The sequence below is a fragment of the Leopardus geoffroyi genome, chromosome B1 (genome assembly GCF_018350155.1).
Source record: "Leopardus geoffroyi isolate Oge1 chromosome B1, O.geoffroyi_Oge1_pat1.0, whole genome shotgun sequence".
NCBI classification, from domain to species: domain Eukaryota; kingdom Metazoa; phylum Chordata; class Mammalia; order Carnivora; family Felidae; genus Leopardus; species Leopardus geoffroyi.
Window position 1 is genome coordinate 62,206,197 of NC_059327.1, and position 23,633 is coordinate 62,229,829.

Here is a 23,633-nt window from a genome sequence, read left to right on the forward strand (position 1 = left end):
ATGGAACAGTACAACACCGAAACAGTCTCTGTTCTGGAATGACTTCCTGCAGCATCAGCTTCCTGGTGTCCCTCAGGAACCTTCTGAACTACAGAGAGTAGGATTGCAAACTCAGAGGACTACATACTACGCTGAAGAAAGACAGTCAGATACTCCTTTGAATTATCTGCTTCTTTGTGATTATCTACAAAGAGAGAAAGATTAATTACCTACATTCTGTCCTAACAGATTTGGCTATATAAATATACATGAAGCTGTGCTGTACTAACTTAACCTACTTTTGCTTATACCCAAATGTCTAAGTGAAAGTTCAATTAAATTAACCCGAGGCTTCCTTTCTGTCCCATGAACTTGAAATTAGAGTTCTCATGGATATACAAATTATACCATTTCACAAATGTATTAAGAATGGCACAATTTTAATGTTATATTTATATTTCTTCTTGAGTCACATTACTGATTAAAATAGAAGTTTGTAGATGAGGAATGAAGATCAACATTTATACTCTACAGATATCGAGATGGAATTAAGAACTTTAGCTAGATACCAACAGTGGTAATCTATCTCCCTGTGATAAACATTAAAAATCAGCTATGACCTCTGACCTCAAAGACTTTATAAGATGAAACTATGTTCTTAGTCATTTCATACTTACCAGATATGAAAGTAACTGCACTTTTATTAGTCTAGACTCTAGGTAAACCCAGACAAATTTCTATTGTTTGCATTTCAAGGAAGACCTCCAAAAGGCCAGCTAAGAATGCAGTGTTATTGTCTGTCTATCTGTCTATATGCATGCAGGTTTTGCAGCCAGGAGACTTCAAATCAAGTTCTGGATAATCTTAAGAAGCATTTGACCTCATGGAGCATCTGTTTTCCTATCTGTGTAATGGGAAGATTCACAAATTCCACCCAATTGGGCTGTTGTGTTGAACTGAAAATTATGGTTTCATTAGTCATTATGACATCAAGCCACTGTATAGTCTGAGGAATATTAGGACCCTTGTTAGAGAAGGACACTTTATTTCATGGCCCACGTCCTCCACTCTGCTCTTGGAAAGGGCAGACAAAGGTATCCCAGAATCTGGAGAGCACCCTCCGTGCTTTTCTGTGTCCTTCTTTCACATATCTGTCCTCATCTTTCTTATTTTAGTGACCTTTTTTTGACTTGTTTGGGATTTCAATGTACTATTTAATTTTTTTCCTGTTATTACAACTTTTACTTGTCTTATATAGTGCCAAAAGAGAGGCCAAGGGAAAAACAAAAAGGATTTTGCCACTCTTTAGCCAAGATGGTAAATTAAAGCCTTCACGTCACTGAATTTTAAAAGGTAGGGTTGATCATTTAAAAAGTGATGGCAGGGGCCCCTGGGGGGCTCAGTTGGTTAAGCATCCTACTTGGGCTCAGGTCATGATCTCATGGTTCATGGGTTCGAGCCCTGCATGGGGGTTCTGTGTTGACAGCTCAGAACCTGGAGCCTGCTTGGGATTCTGTGTCTCCTTCTCTCTCTGCCCCTCCCCCACTTTCTCTCCCCCCCCCCTTTCCCTTCCTGCCTCCCTCTCAAAGACAAATAAACATTAAAAAAAATTTTTTAAGTGATCTCAGATTTTGGACATACTTCTCAGCCTACCACTGGTGCCATTCTTATCTCTCTTTCATGATACATACACAACATACACATACACACAGGTATGCCTCTTGTACTCAAAGATAGGGAAGAAATAAGATTAGAGTAATAATCCATTCAAAGTTGTTTTCATTGTTTTATCTTCAACAGCTATGCTCAACAATAAACCAATATTAAAGGAAAAAACAAAACTAAACGCTCTTAGAATTTTTTTCCTTGCTCTAGATGTTTATTTACTGAGGATAATAAATATTTATCCTTGAGTCATATTTCAATACACATGGTGCAACCATTTAAATTTCAAAATTGAAAACAGTCTTAAGTAGAAAACAAAAAACAAAACAAAACAAAAAAACCAGTATGTTCGCCAAATCTTATTCTGTACAATTTCTAACATAAGTCTAAAAACAACATAATTTCTGAAAATAGTACTAATTTTTGACACTTCTTGTATTCATATTTGAAGTCAATGATTTTCAAAGACATAAACTTTTACTTGAATCTGTATGGAAAACAATATTTATTGTCCTGAAATCAAGCCCATAATACATATGCCCCGGTTTTTTCATATTAATAGCTGGTTGAATTTTTCACACAAGAGAGCATCAGAATAGATGTTTCCCTAGACAACCTTTAGAAACACTTCATTTCTACCTTATGTAAAACAAGAAAGTACACAATTTTCACCCAGCTGTAAACATGATTCAAAACTAATTTCCCAATAAAAAGTGTGCTTTGGGGAGTTGTTACAGTACTGAATTCTGGTTGTCCAGTCGCTAGTCACCCATCCTGGCAGAATGATGTCTCCTTCTCCAAACCACCAGGGAAGGCCCAAGAAACTTCTGGCGGGACAGACTTAGTGTTAAAGGTGTCAGGAGAAAACTTACAAACCAAATGGAATCAAATGAGAATTCCAAGCTCCAGACTGACAAGTTTCTACGAAGCTACTCCAAGTTTTGAACAACTATCTTCAGTAAGAGGGCACCAAGGAAGATCTGATAACGCGCACACAGCACACATTCGCTCCTTGTCAGAGCAATGTGTCATCAACGGTACAAAGCAACAAGGGAATTTCCAGCATTTTCTTTCACTGTGTGCATTTCTCCTTCCTTCAGGACCAAGAAAGGCTGAATAAGGTTTACCTAGCTATGAAAAGGGAAGAAGTCGCAGTCACATACCGACCAAGCCCGCACAGAATCCGGAGAGGCAGACACACTTTTGGCACTTTGCCCACTCCCTTCCTCTCTGCTTCGCCAAAGCCCACACCTCTAGAGATGGGACAGAACGTGCTTTACAAACAACCCTACCGAGTCGGCCCCAACACCCCTCGTAACCTTCCTTCCGAAGTTGGTCGTGAGTCCACCACACTGCATTCTGGTCACCCCAACCTCCGCTGCGCAGGGCCAGGGACCTGGCGCCTCCGGAGCCCCCGGGACGCTGCGCTCACGTGGTCACCGGCCGCGGCACGTGCGGATCCGACCTGAGGCGGCAGGAGCTAAGCTCCGCCCCGAGCGGGAGGAGGACACGCAGAGGCGCTGGACGCTTTGGGGGGAGAGGGGAAGATCCCGGGGCGCTTGGGGACCCGCGAGGGGAAGCTGAGCTTCAGGCAGTGCAGGTCAAACTGCGGTTCCCAGGGGGCGTACACAGGAAGGAAGGCGCAAGTTTGAATGGGGTAACAACTTGGACATTTTTTTTTTTAAGGTTTATTTTAAATGGGCAAATGCATTCGAATTCCATCTAGCATGAGAGCTTCCAAGGTCGTCCCACAATCCCCTTTTCGCCCGGATCCCACACTTGAAATCCCTGGCAAAAGAGGGAAGCAAAGGTGTCCCGAGGTAGCAATCCCACCCCCACCCATATTTGGGGGAACTCGAACCAACTGGGTCTCGGGCGAGCACCGGGGAACCGCACCCTGGAACAAAGAGGAGGTGAAGTCCCCTCCAGATACATATAGCCCGCTGAGTGTTGGTATTTAAAACCCACGGCCAGCCAGCTGTGTGTAAGTCTTGTTTCGTTTTGCTGGGGGAGGGGAAGGGAATCCGAACTCTGGACGTTTTTCCCAAACTGGGAGATGGGAGCTTGGCGTTCGATCCCACTAGCACAGAACTCCAGTCAACTCGGGCCACGGCGACTGCCACTTGGGAGGTGGGGAGGGGAAGGAAAGGAGGGCAAGAGAAGGAGGGACGGCGGAGGGGCTGGCGAGAGAGGGAAGGAAACAGGTGAGCTCCCACCGCCACCCCTCGGAAATCCAGCGCGACGGACCCCGCGCGCCACCGTCCCGACCTGGAGAGGCACTTACCGGCTTTACAAGGGTCCTTGTAATCTATCGTGTCCGTTTTATCCTCTTCGTTCCCATCAAAAGTGTAATCATAGTCGAGGCCAGCGCAGACCCAAAGCTCCCCGTACAAAACAATCCCCGAGGCCACCAGCAACACGAGCATCCTCGGGGGAAGCGTTTCCAACCCCATCCTCCTCCCCTGGAGGAAAAGGAAGGGACGGGACCGGGAGGTGAGGCGTCCGCGGTCCGCGCTGATGTGCGGTGCGAGGGGAACCGGTGCTCCTCTCCCCACCGGGAGGCTCCTCGGCGACACTGGGGCGTTCAGGTGTCCGAAGACATACGGATGCCGTCGGAACAGGAAAGAGGGCGAGAACTGCCTGTTACCCCCAGTCGCAGGGAGAAGTTGGCTAGGGGCCCGCGGGTGGGCGGAGGGCAGGTAAGGAGCTCGGCTCCCGGAGATGGGGAGGGGCAGCTGCGGGCAAACTCGGCTCTCGCGGAGCGGGCGCTCGCAGCCTGCCAGGTCGTCCTTCTGGCGGCCGAACTTCCCGCGGCCGCGGCTGGGCGAGCGGCGCCCCGCGGGCTCAGCTGCCACCGGAGCTCGGGCTCCAGCGCCGCGCCCCCGCCGCTGCCAGGACCCGGCGGTCGAGCGCGAGCCGCCGCCGCCGCCGCCTGCGCCCGCCGCCGCCGCCGCCGCTCCGGGAAGATGAATCCGGTCTGCACATCAGCACATCTGAACTGAAAGGGGAGACCGAGGAAGGGGGTGGGGGGCAGGCATTTCTACGCCGCGAGACCTTAAAAGCCTGCAGAAGCCAGCAAAGCAACTGACTGAAAAGAGCAAAAGTGTGAGGATGTGGGGATGCACCGTTTGCCTCCCCCCCCCCACCTTCCCCAGGCTGTCTTTTTACCCTCTTCCTAACTTGAAAAAAAAAAAAAAAAAAATCTTCGCAGCATCTAACCCAATCACTTGCATCCTGCTTACTTATTCATACAATCAGGGTCAGGATCCGGGCCACAGCCTCCTCTCTGACTTCTTTTGATAGCCTTATACAAACAAACAGACACGAGCGCGCTGACAATTCCATTTATATTTTACTAAAGATAAAAATGAATATATTATGTATCTGCGTCCGCGAACAGCAATTAATAGATGATGTACGTGTCAGCCGAGAGTGCCAGACCGGGGGTGGCGCGAGGGATCGTGATAACTTAGCTGCAAACCTCTACTTCCCCTCCCCCCAAATAAACAGCGAGTGTGTGTTTCTTTCCTTTGCTGCGGCTTAACCTTAGTGCAGCCCGGGAATGGAGGAAAAGTGTCTGAGCCTTCGCGACTTGGGTAAGGAAATAGACTGCTTTAAAAGTCCTCCAACCAACAAAGTTTTGCTAAGAACTAAGATCCCCAGAACTGCAATTAAAAAAAAAAAAAAATCCAAAATCAAGTTACAGATTGCAGCAGCAGGAAACGCTAAGACCTTGCTGATGGGCTGGCGCTCTGGCTCACGTGGGCGCAGGAAGGGAAGTTGGAAGGAATACTCGGGAAGCAAATTTTCTGTGACAGTTCTGGCGCCCATGCCCAGAGTTGCTCGGTATCCTTCGGCTTCAGTTGTTTTACTTCTGAGGAGAGTGTGTAAAACCTGGCAGCAGGATCAGCGAGGTAAACCACATGTCAGCCTAGCAGACGCAAGACAAACACAGGTTGTGGGAAATAGGGGAGGAAAAAAAAATCAGAGGAAATCTCTGCAAAACCCCTGTTGTGAGCAATTCAGTGGTTTCCCCACATCTGCAAGCAGTTTCCAAAATAGGTGAGAGGACTTCTCCTCCCCCAGACTGGTGATTGGGAGTCTTGCCTTTTCCGACTCAATCTTGAACTGTCACTTTGGCAGTGGCTTGTAAAAAATCTTCTGTTCCCTTTGCATTTTTATTTAACATTTAAATGCCCCCCTTTTCCATCAATATACAGTGTTATCTAGAGGAAAGTATGAAAGTAACCATCCTCCCTCCCACACACATACTTTTGACAGGTAGACCCAGTTAGGTTAGTGGATTTGACCAGGTTTTATGTTTGTTAAAGAAATATTGGAGGCTAAACTCAAAGAAGTATCATCTATTTCCAACTTAAACTAAGACTAAAAGGATGAGAGGACTAGGTAGAACTGATTTGATATTCCTGGCAAAACTGGGGCTTTCTCAGAGGCCGATGCAGTAACAAAGCCTTCTTCTGTACATCTCAAACTTTTAACCCCAGGTCACAGAACAGAGAGCAGATCTGAAAAGAACATGTTCAATAAGTAGGTAGAGGTATTTGGTTTTGAAATCTCTTGCTGAGTCATTCTCAAATTCTTTTACCCATCCAAAAAAAAAAAAAAAGGTTTGCATAATTAATAATGGTGTTGCTGTAGTGCAGGGCTAAACAAGAATGTATTCTGCCCATCTGAATGCCTAGAAAATGCAACTTTCCTTTAGAGGATCCTTGCTCTTGAAAAGCTGCTAGCATTGTCCCTACCTGCTATCCCCAAACTTTTAAAATGTCCCTTGCTGATGTAAATGACTGCAAACATCTCCTAGACTTTTTAACATAGGTAAATTTGGAAGAGTTTGTACCTGGAGTCTACTTAAACATCACTTACTTTGCAGGAATAAGTATATTCATTCATTTTCCCTGAAAAAAAAAAAGGTAATATATAGGGACATCTGCCTCATCATATAATGATGTCTATTATGATTTCCATACAAAATTTATCATTGCTCAGTTTCACAATTTTATAAATTTATATTCTAGATTTAGGATGATTGACATAGTAGAACCTCAAATCAAAATATAGAAATGTTTCTTTAAGGCTGAAATACCTGTAGAGAATAGTTATTTACACCACAATATCCTAGGCCTCAACCCTGATTTATTTATAAATATTATTTTAAAATATTTACTGAATCTAACTCTATAGTAATAAAATACTTACCTTTAAATTTTGTTTCTATAGTTGCTGTGATCACAAACTAAAAGTAGACTTTTTTCCCATGTGCATTAAAAAAACATGAATTTGCAAGAATTTGAAGAAAACAAAAAGCAAGAATATGCATGTTAGGAAGGAGTTGAATGTTCAGTCAGAATGTAGCCACAAACATGTGCAGGATGTGAATCCAGTCTCCCTTAGGAAGATAAAAAGAGGAGATTGATTCCTTTAGTGAGACATGTGCTGAAGTAACCTTGGCTTCTAGCTGGCACCTGGCCCTGACCACCATCACCACCTGCAGCAGAACTCCATCAGCCCCCAGCACTCTAGGGAATAAAGTCACCCAAGAGAGCTAAAGCAAGAGATACACTCTATGCCAACTGGTATATCCTGTTGGCTGTCACAGTAATTTAAATAAACTTGCCCTGTGGATAATCTGAACTAGAAATGTCTATTTTCTTGTCTAGTCATTTTGTAAAAAGCTAATTGTGATTGTTGTTGTTAGGAAACCAAGTAATACATGAATATATCCTGCTCATGTCCCTGGTTAAAAAAAAAAAAAGAAAAAGAAAAACCTTGTTTTGTGAGCATAATTCATTCTGGAAACATGCTTGTAATCCAAAGCACTCGTATATCAATGCAAATTTCAAGAACCATTGACTAAGTTGTGATCATGTGATGTTCGGCATCAGACACTACTTGTATTGCAAGACATCACTCGTTTATCATATGAAAAGTTATTAGAAATGTTGGCTTATCTTGCAGAACACTCACACAAGTTCCTCAGGATCCAAGGTTTTACTGTAATTTAGATGTGAATGGAATCAAATGCGTTTTCCTCTCTCCCTTAGTCTCACTCCCCTTGTCTGAAGTAAACACTTTAACCTGTTAACCAAATAGTATATATATTGACTGGCTTCTGTGAAATTGTCTTCTCTGAAGGTTAAAAACAGAAAATATTGGCAATTTCATATGGTTCAACCTACTGTTTCAAGGCTTTTAAAAAAAATCCTGCTTTGAATTAATGCTGCTGTTCTTTGGAATTACATTTTAGGCATCTCAGATAAATATATTTCAATGAGGAGATGATTCTCTGGGCCTAAATGACCTCTGACTTTCACATTTGTTAAATTTCACATTCTATGGGTATTTTTTTATGTCACATTGTTTCATATGTCACTATTACAGGATGCTCCCAACTCTTGATAATTAGCATGAAACTACATTCAATCAAAATCTGTCTGTATTGCTGTTTCCTAAGTAACAAATATAGTGTCAGAGACAGGATGAAAAAATGAACAGAAGGCAGTATTAGCTTCACAGCAAAAGTGTCACAGAAGGTGTTTGTTTGTTTGTTTGTTAAGAAAAAGACATACACCTCCCCCAGGAAAAGAAAGAAAAAGAAGGAAGAAAGGAAGGAAAGAAAGAAAGAAAGAAAGAAAGAAAGAAAGAAAGAAAGAAAGAAAGAAGGAAGGAAGGAAGGGAAGAAAGAAAAGAGAAAGAAAGAAAGAAAGAAAGAAAGAAAGAAAGAAAGAAAGAAAGAAAGAAAGAAAGAGAAAAGGAAGAAAGAAAAGAAAAGGAAGGAAGGAAGGAAGGAAGGAAGGAAGGAAGGAAGGAAGAACCTTTCTCCTTCAAAGGCTTCTGGTCTGACTACTGACTAAGAGTCTGTGGTTATTGGGACTCCTGGGTGGCTCAGTTGGTTAAGCATCTGACTTTCACTCAGGTCATGATCTTAAGATTTCCTGAATTCTAGCCCCACATCAGGTTCTCTGCTGTCAGCGTGCAGCCTGCTTTAGTTCCTCTTTCTCTCTCTCTCTGCCCCTCCTCTACTCTCTCCATCTCTTTCTTTCTCTCAAAAATAAATATTAAAAAAAAAAAAAAAGGAAAAAAACAGTCTGGTTATTCCTTGATACTTACTGGTGTTCTGTACTATCCTCTTCTCTAACATATCCTCAACTGTGGGGAACAGAGATCCGCTTTGTTTTTATGGCTTTTTAACTCATGTAACACTCGCTTTCCCCCCATTCTTATGCGATCCTTTACAGCACACATATGCTGTATCTCACCTTCTTTCTCTTAGGCTCTCTCTCTGCCCTAAGCAAGTCTACATAGCATCTCCTAATTCTACGTCAGTGTCCCAAGGTGTGGTACTTAAACTACCAATACTGCCTGAGATCATTTTAGGTAACACAGTGATAACCTTCTAAAAAAAAAAAAAAAAAAACATGAAAAGTTACATACATCTGTATATCCCATATACACATATGTTATAAAAAATTAATTAACAAATTCACAATTGCATATATTTCTCCTGCTACTTAGATTAAAAAGCAAGTTGGTTGCTTTATGAAATTAAGTCGAAAATAAAGGTAGCACATAAAGGTTAACTGATACTTGATAAACACCGATCTAACTCACTTGCTATGTACCCATAGAGCCCCACACTGTCTGTGGACCACAACCTTTTTGCGGCTTCCACACGCCAAACCTCAGTCTATTCCTTCTCTTACTTATCACTCACGGTCACGTCTAGTAACACAGTGCAAAAAGGCCATGTTTGTACACAGAAGCTGCGTGTATTTACCATTAGCACTTTAGGTTGGGTCGCTTCTTTAAGCATCATTTACTATTTAAGTCTCAAGAAGAGCCACTGACTTGTGTGTTCAGAAACCACGTATTATTGCCTAATGACATCCAGAAATGATTGTATTCTTCGTTCAGGCATCAGCTTGCCAAAGGAAAATGGAAGGAATGGAATGGAATAAGAAGAAAATCATCTCATCTCTCACCCGATGGGACTCATAACCGTAGTCCACTAACAGGTATTCAACTATGTGACCTCCAGGCCTACACTGAATCTTCACTGTTTTCCCCTGAACAACTAGCAAGGGAGGTACAAAAATATGGAGCTTGGAAATGATCCCCCAATCAAAATTCCAGTGCTCTGTTTATTAGCTTAGTAGTGGTAACTTTGAATCCACTTTTTTTTTAACCTTGTCTGTCCTCACTTCCTCCATCCATAAAACAGGGATAATCTTAGGGGTAATAATAATATTTAATAGAGTTGTTATAAGGATTAAGTTAGTTAATATATGTGATACGCTTTACAATTCCTATATATAGGGCACTTTTGGTATCTGTTTGCTATTATTATCATCCTAAGTGAGTTCTGAAGAGTCAAACTATATCCAGCCCCTCTAAACATATTATTTGAAGAGAGCCTTCTCCTTCACTAAATGGCACTAAGTGGTATAACTCTAAGATAGAGTGATTTATTCAAGGTGATGCTGGAAAGAGACAACGGACAGATTGGTTAAGGGCATGGGTTTCACTAGCAGAAAACAGTTTTAAGTCTGACCTTGTCAATTAGTAGCGGTTTTGCCTCAGGCAAATTACTTCCCTAGCTTCTCTCTCTTGGTTTTTGAAACAAGAATAAAATATCCGATAGTGTTGGAATAAGAATTAAGTAAGATTATGCATGCAGTGTACTTTTGGGTGGGTGTAAGCATATTTTAAAAGGTGGTTATTATTATTAATCGGCATTTTCCTAATGATTTGTGTGAAAATCCTGTACACTGTGAGCTTTTCCGCCGTCAGGCAAGAAATTCACTCACTCACACACACACACACATACACATACACACACCTAGGTACAAATTAAATAAAGCTAGGACAATTTTATTTGTAAATCCCTCTAATACAGCCTGTGTCAATTTGAAATAAAGATTAGGTGACATTGGTGGTGTTGTTTATAAATTCCCCAATAATATACATCTGTGACCAGTGTCTAGAATGTAGGTTTCCCAACTTTTGCTATGCAATCTCCTTATCAAATAAAATTTGTACTTCATTTCATTCAACTTTCCTCAAGAAGATTTAAAAATAGTCACTGACACCTTCAATAAAGCATACTATATACTTCCAGTGCAATGAGGATAACTTAATTTTAAAAATAAAATAACTAAGTAGTACCAGCTTCTTGTGAGATAGAAATGCCCAAACTACATAAGGGCCATTATCCAAGTCAATCACTTCCTAACATTCTTCTGATCCTATGCTATTATAAAGGGTTAAGATGAATAGATACATAAATAGGGGCGCCTGGGTAGTTCACTCGGTTGAGCGTCGGACTCTTGATTTGGCTCAGGTCATGATCTCACGGTTCCGTGAATTTGAGGCCCTGCGTAGGGCTCTGCCTACTGCCAGGGGAGCCTGCTTGGGATTCTCCCCCTCTCCTTCTCTTTCTGTCCCTCCCCTGGTCACGCTTTTCTCTATTTCTCTCAAAATAAATAAATAAACTTTTCTAAAAATGTAAAAATAAATAGATGAATAAATAAAAATAAGCGATAAGAGAATAAGTATGTCTTTCATAAACACACTACTGTCACCTCATAACTTCTGATCCTCCGCTGGCTCCCTCAGCTGTCTGTTCTTTGGGGGCCTGCAATTCTGCTAGTCCTTCTTGCTGACCAGTGATGGGCAGGGAGAAATGCATGTGGCCAAGAACCTCTGGCCCCAGCTAAAGCCCAGTCTTTCTTCAAGCCTCTGGTGAAGCCTCATTTTGCATTGTATCCGTCCTGACTCCCCAGGTTATATTCTAGACCGAAGTGTCCCTACTCTGCCTTCCATTCAAGTTCTGAGAAGTAGACGCCATGTTTTTTCCATGCACATCTTTTCCATGACAAAGGCCCCATATTTTCTGTGCATGAATCCCACCAGATACATATCTCTAACTAACAAAAATAGAATTCAGCTTATTTCAAAAAGCTAAGTAGTATTCTAATATTCCATCACGGGAAATATTTTACACTAGAATAAGCCTGAAAATTAATTTTAAACTCTACCTACTTAACATAAATGCAGTGTTTGGAACCAGAAAATGTCTCTGAATCCTTGCCCTTGGACAAGATGTCTTTGGACGCTTACTCTTTCTCAGCTCAATTTTTCTCACCTTCAAAATAAAATGCTCACTTCATACGGTTATCTTGCAATGCAAACACGTCGAGTACATGAATCATTTAGCATGGAGCCGGGCATTTGACAGCAGCTCAGAGGCTAGGAAGTCCTGGTCTCTTCTCCCGCCCACAAATTACAAATATCCATGAGAGCATCAACAATCAGATCAGAGACTCAGAAATGAAACTTGTAATAAGCACTTACAGAACAGTAGGGGAAAGCAAGATTTCCCATCACAGGTAAAAAGAGAATCTGAAGGGAGACTGGAGAAGGAGAATGCCTTTCCTCATAACAGGACTCATTTACCTCAGGATTTCATCTCCCCATTCCCTAGGTACTTGGGACTAAATGTCCAAATAGCAGTGATCCCCATAACTAACTTTATTAATTTACCTTCTGAAAATAAATTTCTGACAGCCTGGACTTATCAAAGCAAGCCTCTTTCAGTAATTAGCAAATAAAAACACGATATGCCAAACTGACTTAGCTGGGAAAAGCTGACATTCTCTACCAGCCTCTAGAATAAGTTGTTGGGTAATTGGTTGGTATATATTTACAACATGTATGACTTCAGGTTTTATGATGCATTGTAAAATCACCAGGTTATTTTATAACTTATTTAACTCTATTCATCATATGCAGCTGCACTTACACACTGGTTTTTCTGTACTTCTAAACTCACCATTATGCTCTGGGCTGGTTTCGGGGCCAGGCCAAATTCACTTGGTAAGCTGCACTGAGCTTTCAGGTGGCAATAATTAATGACCTTGGCCTTCATCTTCAGGCATTATAACTCACTTTGGGTCACTTTTGCAACTCCTAAAGCAGTAATTTTGCACCATAAAACCAAATTCCGATCAATATGAAGCATCTGAGGTGTGTTTATTTATATATGTATTGCTTTTCATCTGCACAGCACTTTAACAACATTAACTAATGGTCCCTAAAATAGGTGAACATGGTGTGCTCAAGGCTAGCAACACCAGCTCCAAAATCCTGAGACGCTGAGGTGGCTCCAACTCGGAGGGGACAATTTCCTTTTATGTGATTTCTCTTCCTCGCTTCCTGGGGAAAGTTTTCATTCAGATTTACTCTATGTCTGACACCCAAAAGAAAAAAAAAAATCTGTCAACAGAACTGAGCACAACTGAGCCAGGGATACCAATTGTCTGAACAGTGGATTCCGATTGTCTCACAGGTCAGTAGAGCACTAGAATATCCACATTGCTTTTGCCAGGGTACACAGGAGAGCTGGGTTATCAAAAGCTAATTACCCAGACAAGGTTTTGAAAGCACCCCTCATCCTCAATTATCTAGCTATTTCAGAGGACAATGGGTGTGGTGCTTTAATTTTTTGCTAGAGGGAAAGTGCTGACATTTCCGGATAATTTCCTCCGTTTTCTACTTTAGTTAGCATGTATTTGATAGAAGGTTATACCCAGTGCTTTCCAAATTATTACCACTCCTCTAAAAACACCACCATCTGTGAGTTGAGGTCACAGTTCATTTGTAAGGCTGTGCTTAGTATCACACTCCTCGCTATTGAGTATTCTGGTTGTCACAGAGATGGACTGGGTTGCTGTCCCTTTTTCTCTCTGTTCTACAGAAAGATTTCAAAAAGTCTGCTCGTTCATAATGGCTCCAACATTAACATAAAAAGTAACTAAATCATATTACTAGAGCAATGTCTAAGCACAGGCTGCCTTTTAAAATAAAATGTTTTAGTAATTTCAAAAAAGAATAACAGAAGATTTAAACATTTCTAGATAACCTGTAGAAATGGATTTGGTTCTCCTTTGTTTTCTTGCCCTATAATAACAATTGCTACAAGAAATGGAAATTGTCATGTGTTTGGCTTTAAAATCAGTGCAAAGTTTATGACTTACTCTTTTGAAATCATCAGACCACATGCAAAGAACATAAAGCCGTTTGCTCTTAATTACTAGTAAAACAGGAAAGCAATTAGTAGAGCAATTAATTCAATATGTTGTAGGACCTTTTATTAGCCATTTTTATTATAATAACCCAGCATATAAATGCCTCAGTTCTCAGGACCTGTTCCCGAAGAATAAATAAAACTATCGTAAACAGGTATCTCTTCATAAAACAGAGTAAGTGCCGATAAGTGATTTTAACTATACAAAAAATATAATATCGGGATTGACCAATTACTAACTTGTGTTCTTCTTACCTCTCAAAATTAACTTGCTCCTAACTGAATCAATATATACTGCTTTGATCCCAGTATCTGAGTTATTTTTAATAATTTCCCCAAATAAGAAACATCAAAGGGAACAATGGGATGATAAATTTTAATTTAACTCAATAGAACTTATTTTATTGCAGAATCAGTTTGTTTCTTCTCTCACATGTCGAATACTATAGGCTGAAGTGATGACAACTTTTTTGATCTGTAAGATTCCCTGTGGCTTTTGAATTGCCCTCAAAGAGGAGATCTGTTTTTCCCCAATTGTCACATTTTTCCATAAGACTAATCCTTTAACTATGCTAGCTCATTTCAGGGTAAGTTTTCAGAAGGGTTGCTCCATTTAAAAGTTCTCCTGAGGATTTATAATTGGTACTTTTGCACCACAATTGCAAGAGATTTTTGTATATTTTAAGCATTATTTTGTTTTGATAATACTCTAGTTACTATGAAGGGCAAAATAAATAAATAAATAAATAAATAAATAAATAAATAAATAAGTAAGTAAGAAGTATGAGATCCATATCAGAGTTTGAATATTGAAAGGGCTGTTACAATCAAACTTGAAAACGGAAATTACCAGAGGAATATTTGCATGTGAAACTTACCAGATAGAGCGTGTTAAGAAAAGGACAGGATAGCGTTACCTCCTTTTCTAGCAATATGATTACTAAAATATTTAAAGAAATAATGAGTTTGTAAGAGTTGAATTTATAATACTCATCGGGATACCAATTAAATATGTCTGCCACTTCACAAGACAGAAAATAGACTACTAACCGTAGCCATCAGATAACCTTAACTGTATTGAAGCATTTACTCTGTAGAATGTTATAGCAATCCTTCAGATCCTATTCTTCTGCTAGGTCTTTAAAGGCCACGCGGCACTGAAGCTCTTAGTTTCAAAGGCAGAAGCGGTGCAGGAGGTGAGCACTAATTAGCCTTAACAGGTTTTAGAGTCCGGTGTTCTAATTGGCTCACTGTCTGAGGCCTTGCCCGGACCATACAAAGAGGATGCTTTGTGCAGACTACCTCTGGCAACTGTGTCCTTGTTTGCTGGTCAGTTTTTTGACATCCTGCGACCTCTAGTGAGAACCAGAAGTTGTCAGCCAACATAAATTTCCTTGCTGGGTCTGAGTCCCTACAGGAACTGCAGAGATAGAAAAGAACGTCGGGAAGGCTCATAGAATACCTTTTCTTTTCTTTTCTTTTTTTTTTTTTTTTTTCAGATCACAGCATTAATTCAGGTTTGAGGGAGTGAAAATGTTTAAAAATATGTACCTTTAGACGTTTTTGCTCAGGTTTTCTAGGAATTAAATTGCAGTCATTAAATATCTTCTAATACTACACTGTAAAAAATTAAAATGCGTGCAGATGAAAGGGAAAATGGTGAAACATCCAATAACAACATAAGCTGGGTATCAAAGGAAAAAATAAAATAATTTAAAGTGGGCAGTCATTTGATATTTGTTTTCCAGCAAATTTTTGCAAGTTGTATATATAAGAGAGTATATAATTATACTGTATTTTAAGTAATCCTATAAAGCATAGTATTAGTCTCTGAAATGAAGATATTAATTAAGTGCATTTCAGTGCAAAATGTAAATGCATAAATAAGTGAATGAGGCATGAGTAAGAATATCATGGCCTTAATTCTCAAAGCACAAAGTGTACCACTTGGCATGCTGCGCATGATAGAAACTTTAGTTGTGATAGCTAATAACTTTGATAATGATGCATAGTTGTTTGAGGTCAAATGTATTTATTAACAGTATAATATAGGTACATAAGGGCAAATGACACATTATTGCCACCCTGACTGAATGTACAATCTAATAGGATGAACAACAGGTATAACTTGATAGAATGTGATAAGTACCTTATATGATGAACAATGAAAAATCACAGATGTTCTATGAAAAATGATCACTCTCGCTTTAGGAAATAAGGGAAGAATTTTTATACGGTTGTTGGACTTTAATAAGGAATATAAGGAAGAAGGAAAGAGGAACAAACAAGCACCTTTCAGCTTCCTTCGATGCCATATAAATTTCATTCATCTTCTTTGGCCTTATTTTAGCCTTTACTTAATCTCTTAGGCAAAGATGGAAAATATTATTTCTTTGATCTTACCTTGGGTAATACTCTTATATTTCTTCCCAAATTTCACATATATTCTATAACATTCTATATTTTAATCTTTCTGATGTTAATAACAGCATATTAATGCATTTGTTTATATCAGGACATTTGGTATAACTAATACAATTCAAATAAGCTTTACACTTAAACACTTATATATGGTTTTTCAGTGTTTCAGGGCTATAGTTGCTATAGGAATTGTAAAATGTATCCACACTTAGAAAACTGGAGCACTCCATACCTCTTTACTGCCATAACATGTAAAGATGTTCCAAGAAGCATGAGTTCAATCTATAATTCTTCCTGAAAAAAGGTAAGGTGTTTTTGTTGTTGTTGTTGTTGTTGTTGTTGTTAATTCATTCATTATTTCTGAGGGAGACACAGAATGCGAGCAGCGGAGGAGCGGAGGGAGAGAGAGATACAGAATCCTAATCAGGCTTCAGGCTGTGAGCTCTCAGCAGAGTCTGACACAGGACTCGAACTCACAAACCATGAGATCATGAGATCATGAGATCATGAGCCCAAGTCAGACGCTTAACTGACTGAGCCACCCAGGTGCCCCCAATAAGGTAAGTCTTTTGATCAAATAAATATTTTCTTGGAGATACGTTTCATGAATAACATATTTTATATTTTATTTATTTTATAAAATATCTATGTCCCCCAGACTAAATAAATGTATGTAACTTAACTGAATCTCCAACTTTTTTAAGAATGATTTTATTGAGATATAATTGAGATAAAATAAAGCATATATATTTTAAATGTACAATTTGGTAAGTTTTCACATATGCACACACCCATAAGACATCACTACAATCAGGATAGTAAGTATATGGGTCACCTCCCAAAGTTCCCTCATGTCCCTTTGTATTCTTTCATGTCTCATTTTCCTGTGCTCCTCCACCCTGCACTCCCCTTCTGAACAAACTGATCTGCTTTCTGTCACTGTAGGCTTGTCTGCATTTTCTAGAGTTTTCTAGAAATGGAACAATATAGCATAAACTCTTTTTAGGTTGACTTTTTTCACTTAGCGTAATTAGGGAGTCATCTTTGTTGTTGATAATCTCAAACTTTTTTTGACCATCTCTTAAAACTTTTGTTCCAGGGCTGTTTTTTTGAGAACTATGCCTATAAATATTTAGCACAGCAATATTTTATGTTCACATACACATATAATATGTATAATGTTAAACTGTGGTTACAGAACTCTACATATGTATATATGTACATAGTTATTACAGTAAATGTAATTTTTCTGAGATTTGACTGTGAGAGTGATTCTCATTATGTCCTAAGATCCCATCAGATCAGGGGTGCCCAGGTAGCTCAGTGGGTTAAGCATCTGACTTTAGCTCAGGTCATGAGTTTGAGCCCCACATGGCTCTGTGCTGACAGCTCAGAGCCTGGAGCCTGCTTCAAATTCTGTCTCCCTCTCTCTCTCTCTCTGCCTCTCTCCCACTTGCACGCTCTGTCTCTCCTTCCCTCTATTTTCTCAGAAATAAATAAACATTAAAAAAATAATATTCCAGGGGCGCCTGGGTGGCGCAGTCGGTTAGGCGTCCGACTTCAGCCAGGTCACGATCTCGCGGTCCGTGAGTTCGAGCCCCGCGTCAGGCTCTGGGCTGATGGCTCAGAGCCTGGAGCCTGTTTCCGATTCTGTGTCTCCCTCTCTCTCTGCCCCTCCCCCGTTCATGCTCTGTCTCTCTCTGTCCCAAAAATAAATAAACGTTGGAAAAAAAAAATTTTAGAAAAAAAAAAAAATAATATTCCATCGGATCAAATCTACCCATATAATGACAAAATATTTTCCTATATAGTCAATTAATAGGGCATACAATTAATTGATTAGATTTGGCCGTATAACATTTTCTCTGATTATCTTTCCTTTCTCTCTTTCTTCCTTCTAGGTAGGAAATTTAGTCTAAATATTCCTAGAACTATTTTTATAGATCTAGCTTCCTAAAATTCTTATAGATTGTTTTTTAATTGAAGAATAATTGGTACACAATGTTATATCAGTTTCAGGTGTATAACAGTGATGTGACAAACATGTGTCTTATAAATTGGTTTTTACACTAAAGAATATTCTAAGAAAAAATAGGGATTTATGTGACTTTTTTTCTTCCATCGTATTGGACAATACTGGGATGGTTTAAAATTTTTTATTAGTAATTTTGAAAATGTAATTTCAATTAATCAACAGATATAATTCAACCAGATATATGGAATGAGGTGACATATAGTCAAAAGTTTATATTGATTTTTAAAACATCAGCTACTTGAATCTTTGAATGATACTTTGTGAGCATGGATCATCAGAATGATAGCAATTGAAACAATCACAGATGATGTCCATTTCTAGCATAACTGAACATTTTATTACCTTGAAGTTTCACCTGAGTGAGAGGTAGCCAATAAAAATCTTAGCTGTAGTCATTTTCTTTGCGTTTAGTCTGAATTTTCTCTTTAAGTTTCTCACTGAGGATCTGAACTGAATGCCTGTATCTTTCGTTGTTACAAGTTCTTTGTAAGGTATGTGTGTGTTAGCACTTTAGAAAGGACTTGACATTGCAACCAGCCATTGGGAGCAACATTGCTTAACTTTGTCTCCATATATAAAAGGATATGGATAAAGGCATTTCTTCTACCTAATGAGTGGAGGGGAACTGGCCAACCATATCCAGATTGCTGTCCTGGTCTTCACTTGGCCATCATTTTATACCCACCATAAACAGACTTGATAACTCAGAAGCTCTCTAATTACTCAGAGAGAAATTAGTAGCAAGTTTAATGATATTCAAAGATTATATGGTAGAATTTGTTGTAAGTATTGGTGTTGTTTTATTGCTCTCAAAAGAACCTGACACACAAAGTAAACCAACAAAAGAAATAAATTCAATTTTATTTTATTTCCAATTCACCCATCATTCTGTTATATACTCTAGGGAATCAAACACAAAAGACATCATTTCTTACCTGAAGAAAAGTACGCTTTAACTATGTGCAAATAGTGACCCAGGAGCTGATTATTTGGCTGCCATGGAAATTCAAAGTGGGCACATCATCATAAAATGATGACTAAAGAAATAACAGTGAACACAAGAAGTCTTGTGAACATCGTACAATATTTTCTATTTCTGTTTTATTCATCCTTTCACAAACATGATGCTGGGTAGAATAGGCTCTGACTTCTTTAGTAATTAAAAAACTGTGAGTAAACATTCATTTATAATTCATCAGTTACATGCTAGATACCTGTCTCTCTTCTTGAGTAATTTTATCATTTCTTTTGTTGGTTACCTGAATTGAAAGGTGCACGCAACTTAACAATGCCAGTAAGTTAGAGAAAGATTTTTCTTTTCTTTTCTTTTCTTTTCTTTTCTTTTCTTTTCTTTTCTTTTTTCTTTTCTTTTCTTTTCTTTTCTTTTCTTTTCTTTTCTTTTCTTTTCTTTTCTTTTCTCTTAAAGTTAGTTTATTTATTTTGAGAGAGAGAGAGAGAGCATGCATGCATACACACAGGGAAGAGGTTGAGAGAGAGGGAGAGAGAGAGAGTCCTAAGCAGGCTCTGTGCTCTCAGCACAGAGCCTGATGTGGGGCTCAATCCCAAGAACCAAATCATGAGATCATGATCTGAACTGAAAACAAGAGTTGAAGGTTTAACCAACTGAATCCCCCAGGCGCCCCTGATTTTGCTTCTTTTAAACTGTTGCAAGAGTGACTTTTCCATCAGTGGAAGTTCCTTTGTAAAAAGATAATATTCTGTCTTCTGAGATGCTTGGTTCTTTCATGGATTTTGAAGTTTTTACTGTATCTTCAATCAAATTTGATCATTTCATTTTTTTTTTAAGTTGTAGTCTCCATTTCATTTGTTTAGTCAAGATTTTCAAGACTACAATGCCAAACATTGATGCAAATACTGTCTTGTATTATATTTAGTTTTGTTATTGAATAACTCATGCTCTTTTCATTTCCAATTGTATGCATTTCCAATTTAGCTTTTACTTATTAGGCTAGTCAAAAAGATTTTCTTTTTTTAGCTAATTTATCTTTTTCTTTATTAGTTATTTTTGCATTTTATGTGCATTTTATTGAAGTTTTTTTTAATTATTTTAAAATCCTCAGTGCATTTTTATCCTTTTAAACATGAAAATATCTATGATGATGTCATATAATAAACACTTGGATTTCAGTTGTAGGGGAAAAAAACATTCTATTTTAAACAGAAAGAAATTTGGTGGAATTGTGTGCTTAGAGAGATGTTAGAAGGCCTGAAAAAGCAGGCTTGATTCTAATCCAGCAGGAATGACCCCAGAAAAAGACAACGGAACTAGCCTGCCAAGGGAGATACCACATTTGATACAGTCAGAAAGGAAGGAATCAGAAAGCCTTTGCTAGAGATGTTGACTTCAAGAACACATCCCTCAGCTTTGATACAGAAATTAAAAAGTTATTGTCACTATCTATTTCTGAAGCAACAGTGAAACTCTACTGTCGAAAACCCAACTTGTCTACCTCAGTGCCTACTAAAAGCAGGAAAGGGCTCCTCTCATTGTCATCTTCTAGAATACTGCTACCCACCATGGTAGCCAATAGCCAAATATGGCTCCTGAGCATTCGACATAGTCCAAATGGAAATGTGTTCTAAGCTTAATACACATATCAGATGTCAAAGATTAAAGGGGAAAACTGGAATGTAAAATATCACAATACTTAATTATTGATTACATGTTATAATGATAATATTTTGAATATATTGGATAAAACAAAATGCATTATTAAAAATAGTTTCATTGTTTTCTTTTTTACCTTCCATAATGGAGTTGCTAGAAGATTAAAAATTTTGTAGGTGGCTCACATTAAATTTCTGTTGGACAGTGGTATTCTAGAACTCATGAGAGTGTACCTTTTAGAAGAGCCAATTTCACATCCAAAACCTTAGTTGTAAGGAAGTGAAGTAAAAGTAGGGTTTAGCTCTGTAGTGCCTGTCATTCAGAGAGCCCTCCTAATTGAAAGCTGAAAGAATACTGAGCAAGTGAGGTCACTGTATGTTCCATATGATGTATTTTTTAGTAAGAAGCTCAGACACTATCTCCTAAGGTTTATTCTTCACTTTGTAATGACTTTTGATAGCATGTGGTTTTATCCTAATTTTATTATATTTCACTCATGAATTATTTAGATTTATTTTTTAATTTCAAAGCAACTGAGTTTTTGTTTTCTCTTTTTATCAACTTAATACTAATTTTCCTTTCCTTTTATTTATTGTTATCAAAGAAGGTGATGTTGCATATTTTTTTGCTGTTTGAAATGTATTAAGATTTTGTGTGGCCAAAATATAGCCAGCATTGCTAAAGCCCACATAGGCATGGGAAAGGAACAGGTTTTCTCTGCTTTAAAATAGGAAGCTAAGTTTGTATGTGTTAATGTCTTCATATAAATGAAGACTATCACTACCTTTGCTTTTTTGTTTGTTTGTTTGTTTTTGTTGTTGTTGAATTGTATTTTGTTTTGGGTCAGACAGATCTGCCAAAATAAGGATGTTTAAAGTTTGCAACTTGCTACAAATAACTTAAAATTAGGAGATGAAGTAAGACTTTTAACAAATTAGCAAAATATAGACTGGTGTGGGATAAGTGTAATCTACAACATAAACATAGGGTTGTCTGGCTGGCTCAGTTACTAGAGCATGTGACTCTTGATCTCAAGGTTGTGAGTTTGAGCCCCACTCTGGCTGTAGAGATTACTTTAAAATAAAAAGGGTAAATATGAGAACCACAAAAAGTTCAGTGTGATGAAACATTTTGTCTGTGGGGATTGGAAGAAGACACCATACAGGATAACACATTTTATGTGATTTTTTAAATGTGAAGAGTTACAGAAGAGGGAAAGAGGTTATAGCCCATGGGAACAAATAATCAAGGTGGGTCTTGTGACAAAAAAAATGGTTGCTAAAGCTAATGATACAGATTGCCTGGAATGTGAGTTACATATTGGGAAGAAGAGTTACATACTGATGAGCCATTCACGATTTTGAGAGAGAAATATAATAGAGTTGATGGTTTTGGAAGATTAATCTGGTGTCATTTCCAGGAATTATTCAAAAGCAAAAAGGTGTGGAGGAATATATTGCCACAATTCATGTCACAGTCATGACAGCGAAACTGTCAGTTCATTGAATGGAGTATTAAGTACTCCATTAAAAAAATGAATTGCTATGAAGAAGTCATTCATAGAATTCGATAAACTCGATTAACTTTTGTTTTCCAGTGGAAAGGATAGCAAGGGAAAAAGAATAGTCAACAACTACACAGAGTCCTAACCAGAATGACCAGAGATGCTAAAAACAGAAATGAAAAGGTCAGTAAAATATGTTCACCTCCCTATTTATATCTCCTCTGTGCTCAAGTCTCATATATTGAATTGCCAATCTCTATTTGGATATTCCTTACACATCTCAAAGTTAGCATGTTCAAACTAAGTTCTTAAATCCAAACAGGTCTTCTCCACCCTGACTGAACCCCATATTGTAGCCATATTGCTTATCTCAATAAATTTTCTGCATGCATATTAAAATTTCTTTGAAAATATTTTGTTATTAGCTACATAATAGTCTACCTTATAGAAGCAACAAAGTCACTTTCACCATATCTCAATTGTTGGACTTTTGGACTTATTCCCAATTTGTAGTGCTTCAATGAGTATTCTCACATATACTTAGATCTTAAACCACTTTCATTATTTACTAAGACTATATTTTTTCAGGATAATTCAATAGAAGAAAAGCATGTAGTGAAAATACTGTCAAAAATCATGATCTATATTTAAGCCCATTTTATATATTACCTTTATAGAAGGTTTCACGGTGTTAATGTCCTATCAGCAGCATATGAGAATGTGTATTCTCACCATATTCCTACCCAATAAAGAATATAATCTACTTTAAATCTTTGACAATTTTAAAGTGCAAAGAAGTATTATCACATTAACTAGAATTTATTTGATTAAATACTAGTGGTGTTGAACAATTTTTCTTATATTTATTAAACACTTCTATTAGTTTTTCATGGAATAACCTTTTATAATCCTTGCCTAGTTTTCAATTAGACTTTTTTTTTTTAATTTTCTTCACATGTGTTTTTTGTAATCACTGTAATTATTTTCCCCAAGTTTGTTGTTTTTTTTTCAGTTAATGTGACATAATGTGACATATTAGTGGCACAAAAATTTCCACTTATGATGGTCTTAATTCAATCACTCTTTATTTTACTTTATGATCTCTCTATTCATATCTACAGTTTAGATAATAAATTCAATTTACCATCTGTACTTTTTATTTATATTTCTGCTAGCTTAATAAACTGGGAAATAAATTTCCTAACACTATTTTACTGACTAATTCTTCCTTTTGCAATAATTTGTGATACCAGAATCTATTTATAAACTATGGACTTTGTCCTTTCCAAGTGTC

The 23,633-nt window shown here is 38.3% G+C and overlaps 1 protein-coding gene across 2 annotated transcripts in view; it reads right to left on the reverse strand.

The window, feature by feature from the left end:
• TLL1 (tolloid like 1) overlaps window positions 1-4,906 on the reverse strand; it is a 213,385-nt gene extending 208,479 nt beyond the window's left edge. The window contains exon 1 of one of the 2 annotated variants that reach the window (XM_045463733.1): window positions 3,929-4,906. In XM_045463733.1, the coding sequence (XP_045319689.1) occupies window positions 3,929-4,097 (169 nt within the window). In that variant the 5' untranslated portion in view covers window positions 4,098-4,906. The remainder of the gene's footprint in view (window positions 1-3,928) is intronic. The other variant, XM_045463738.1, reaches the window with a different exon arrangement.
• Between the last annotated feature and the right edge of the window lie 18,727 nt (window positions 4,907-23,633).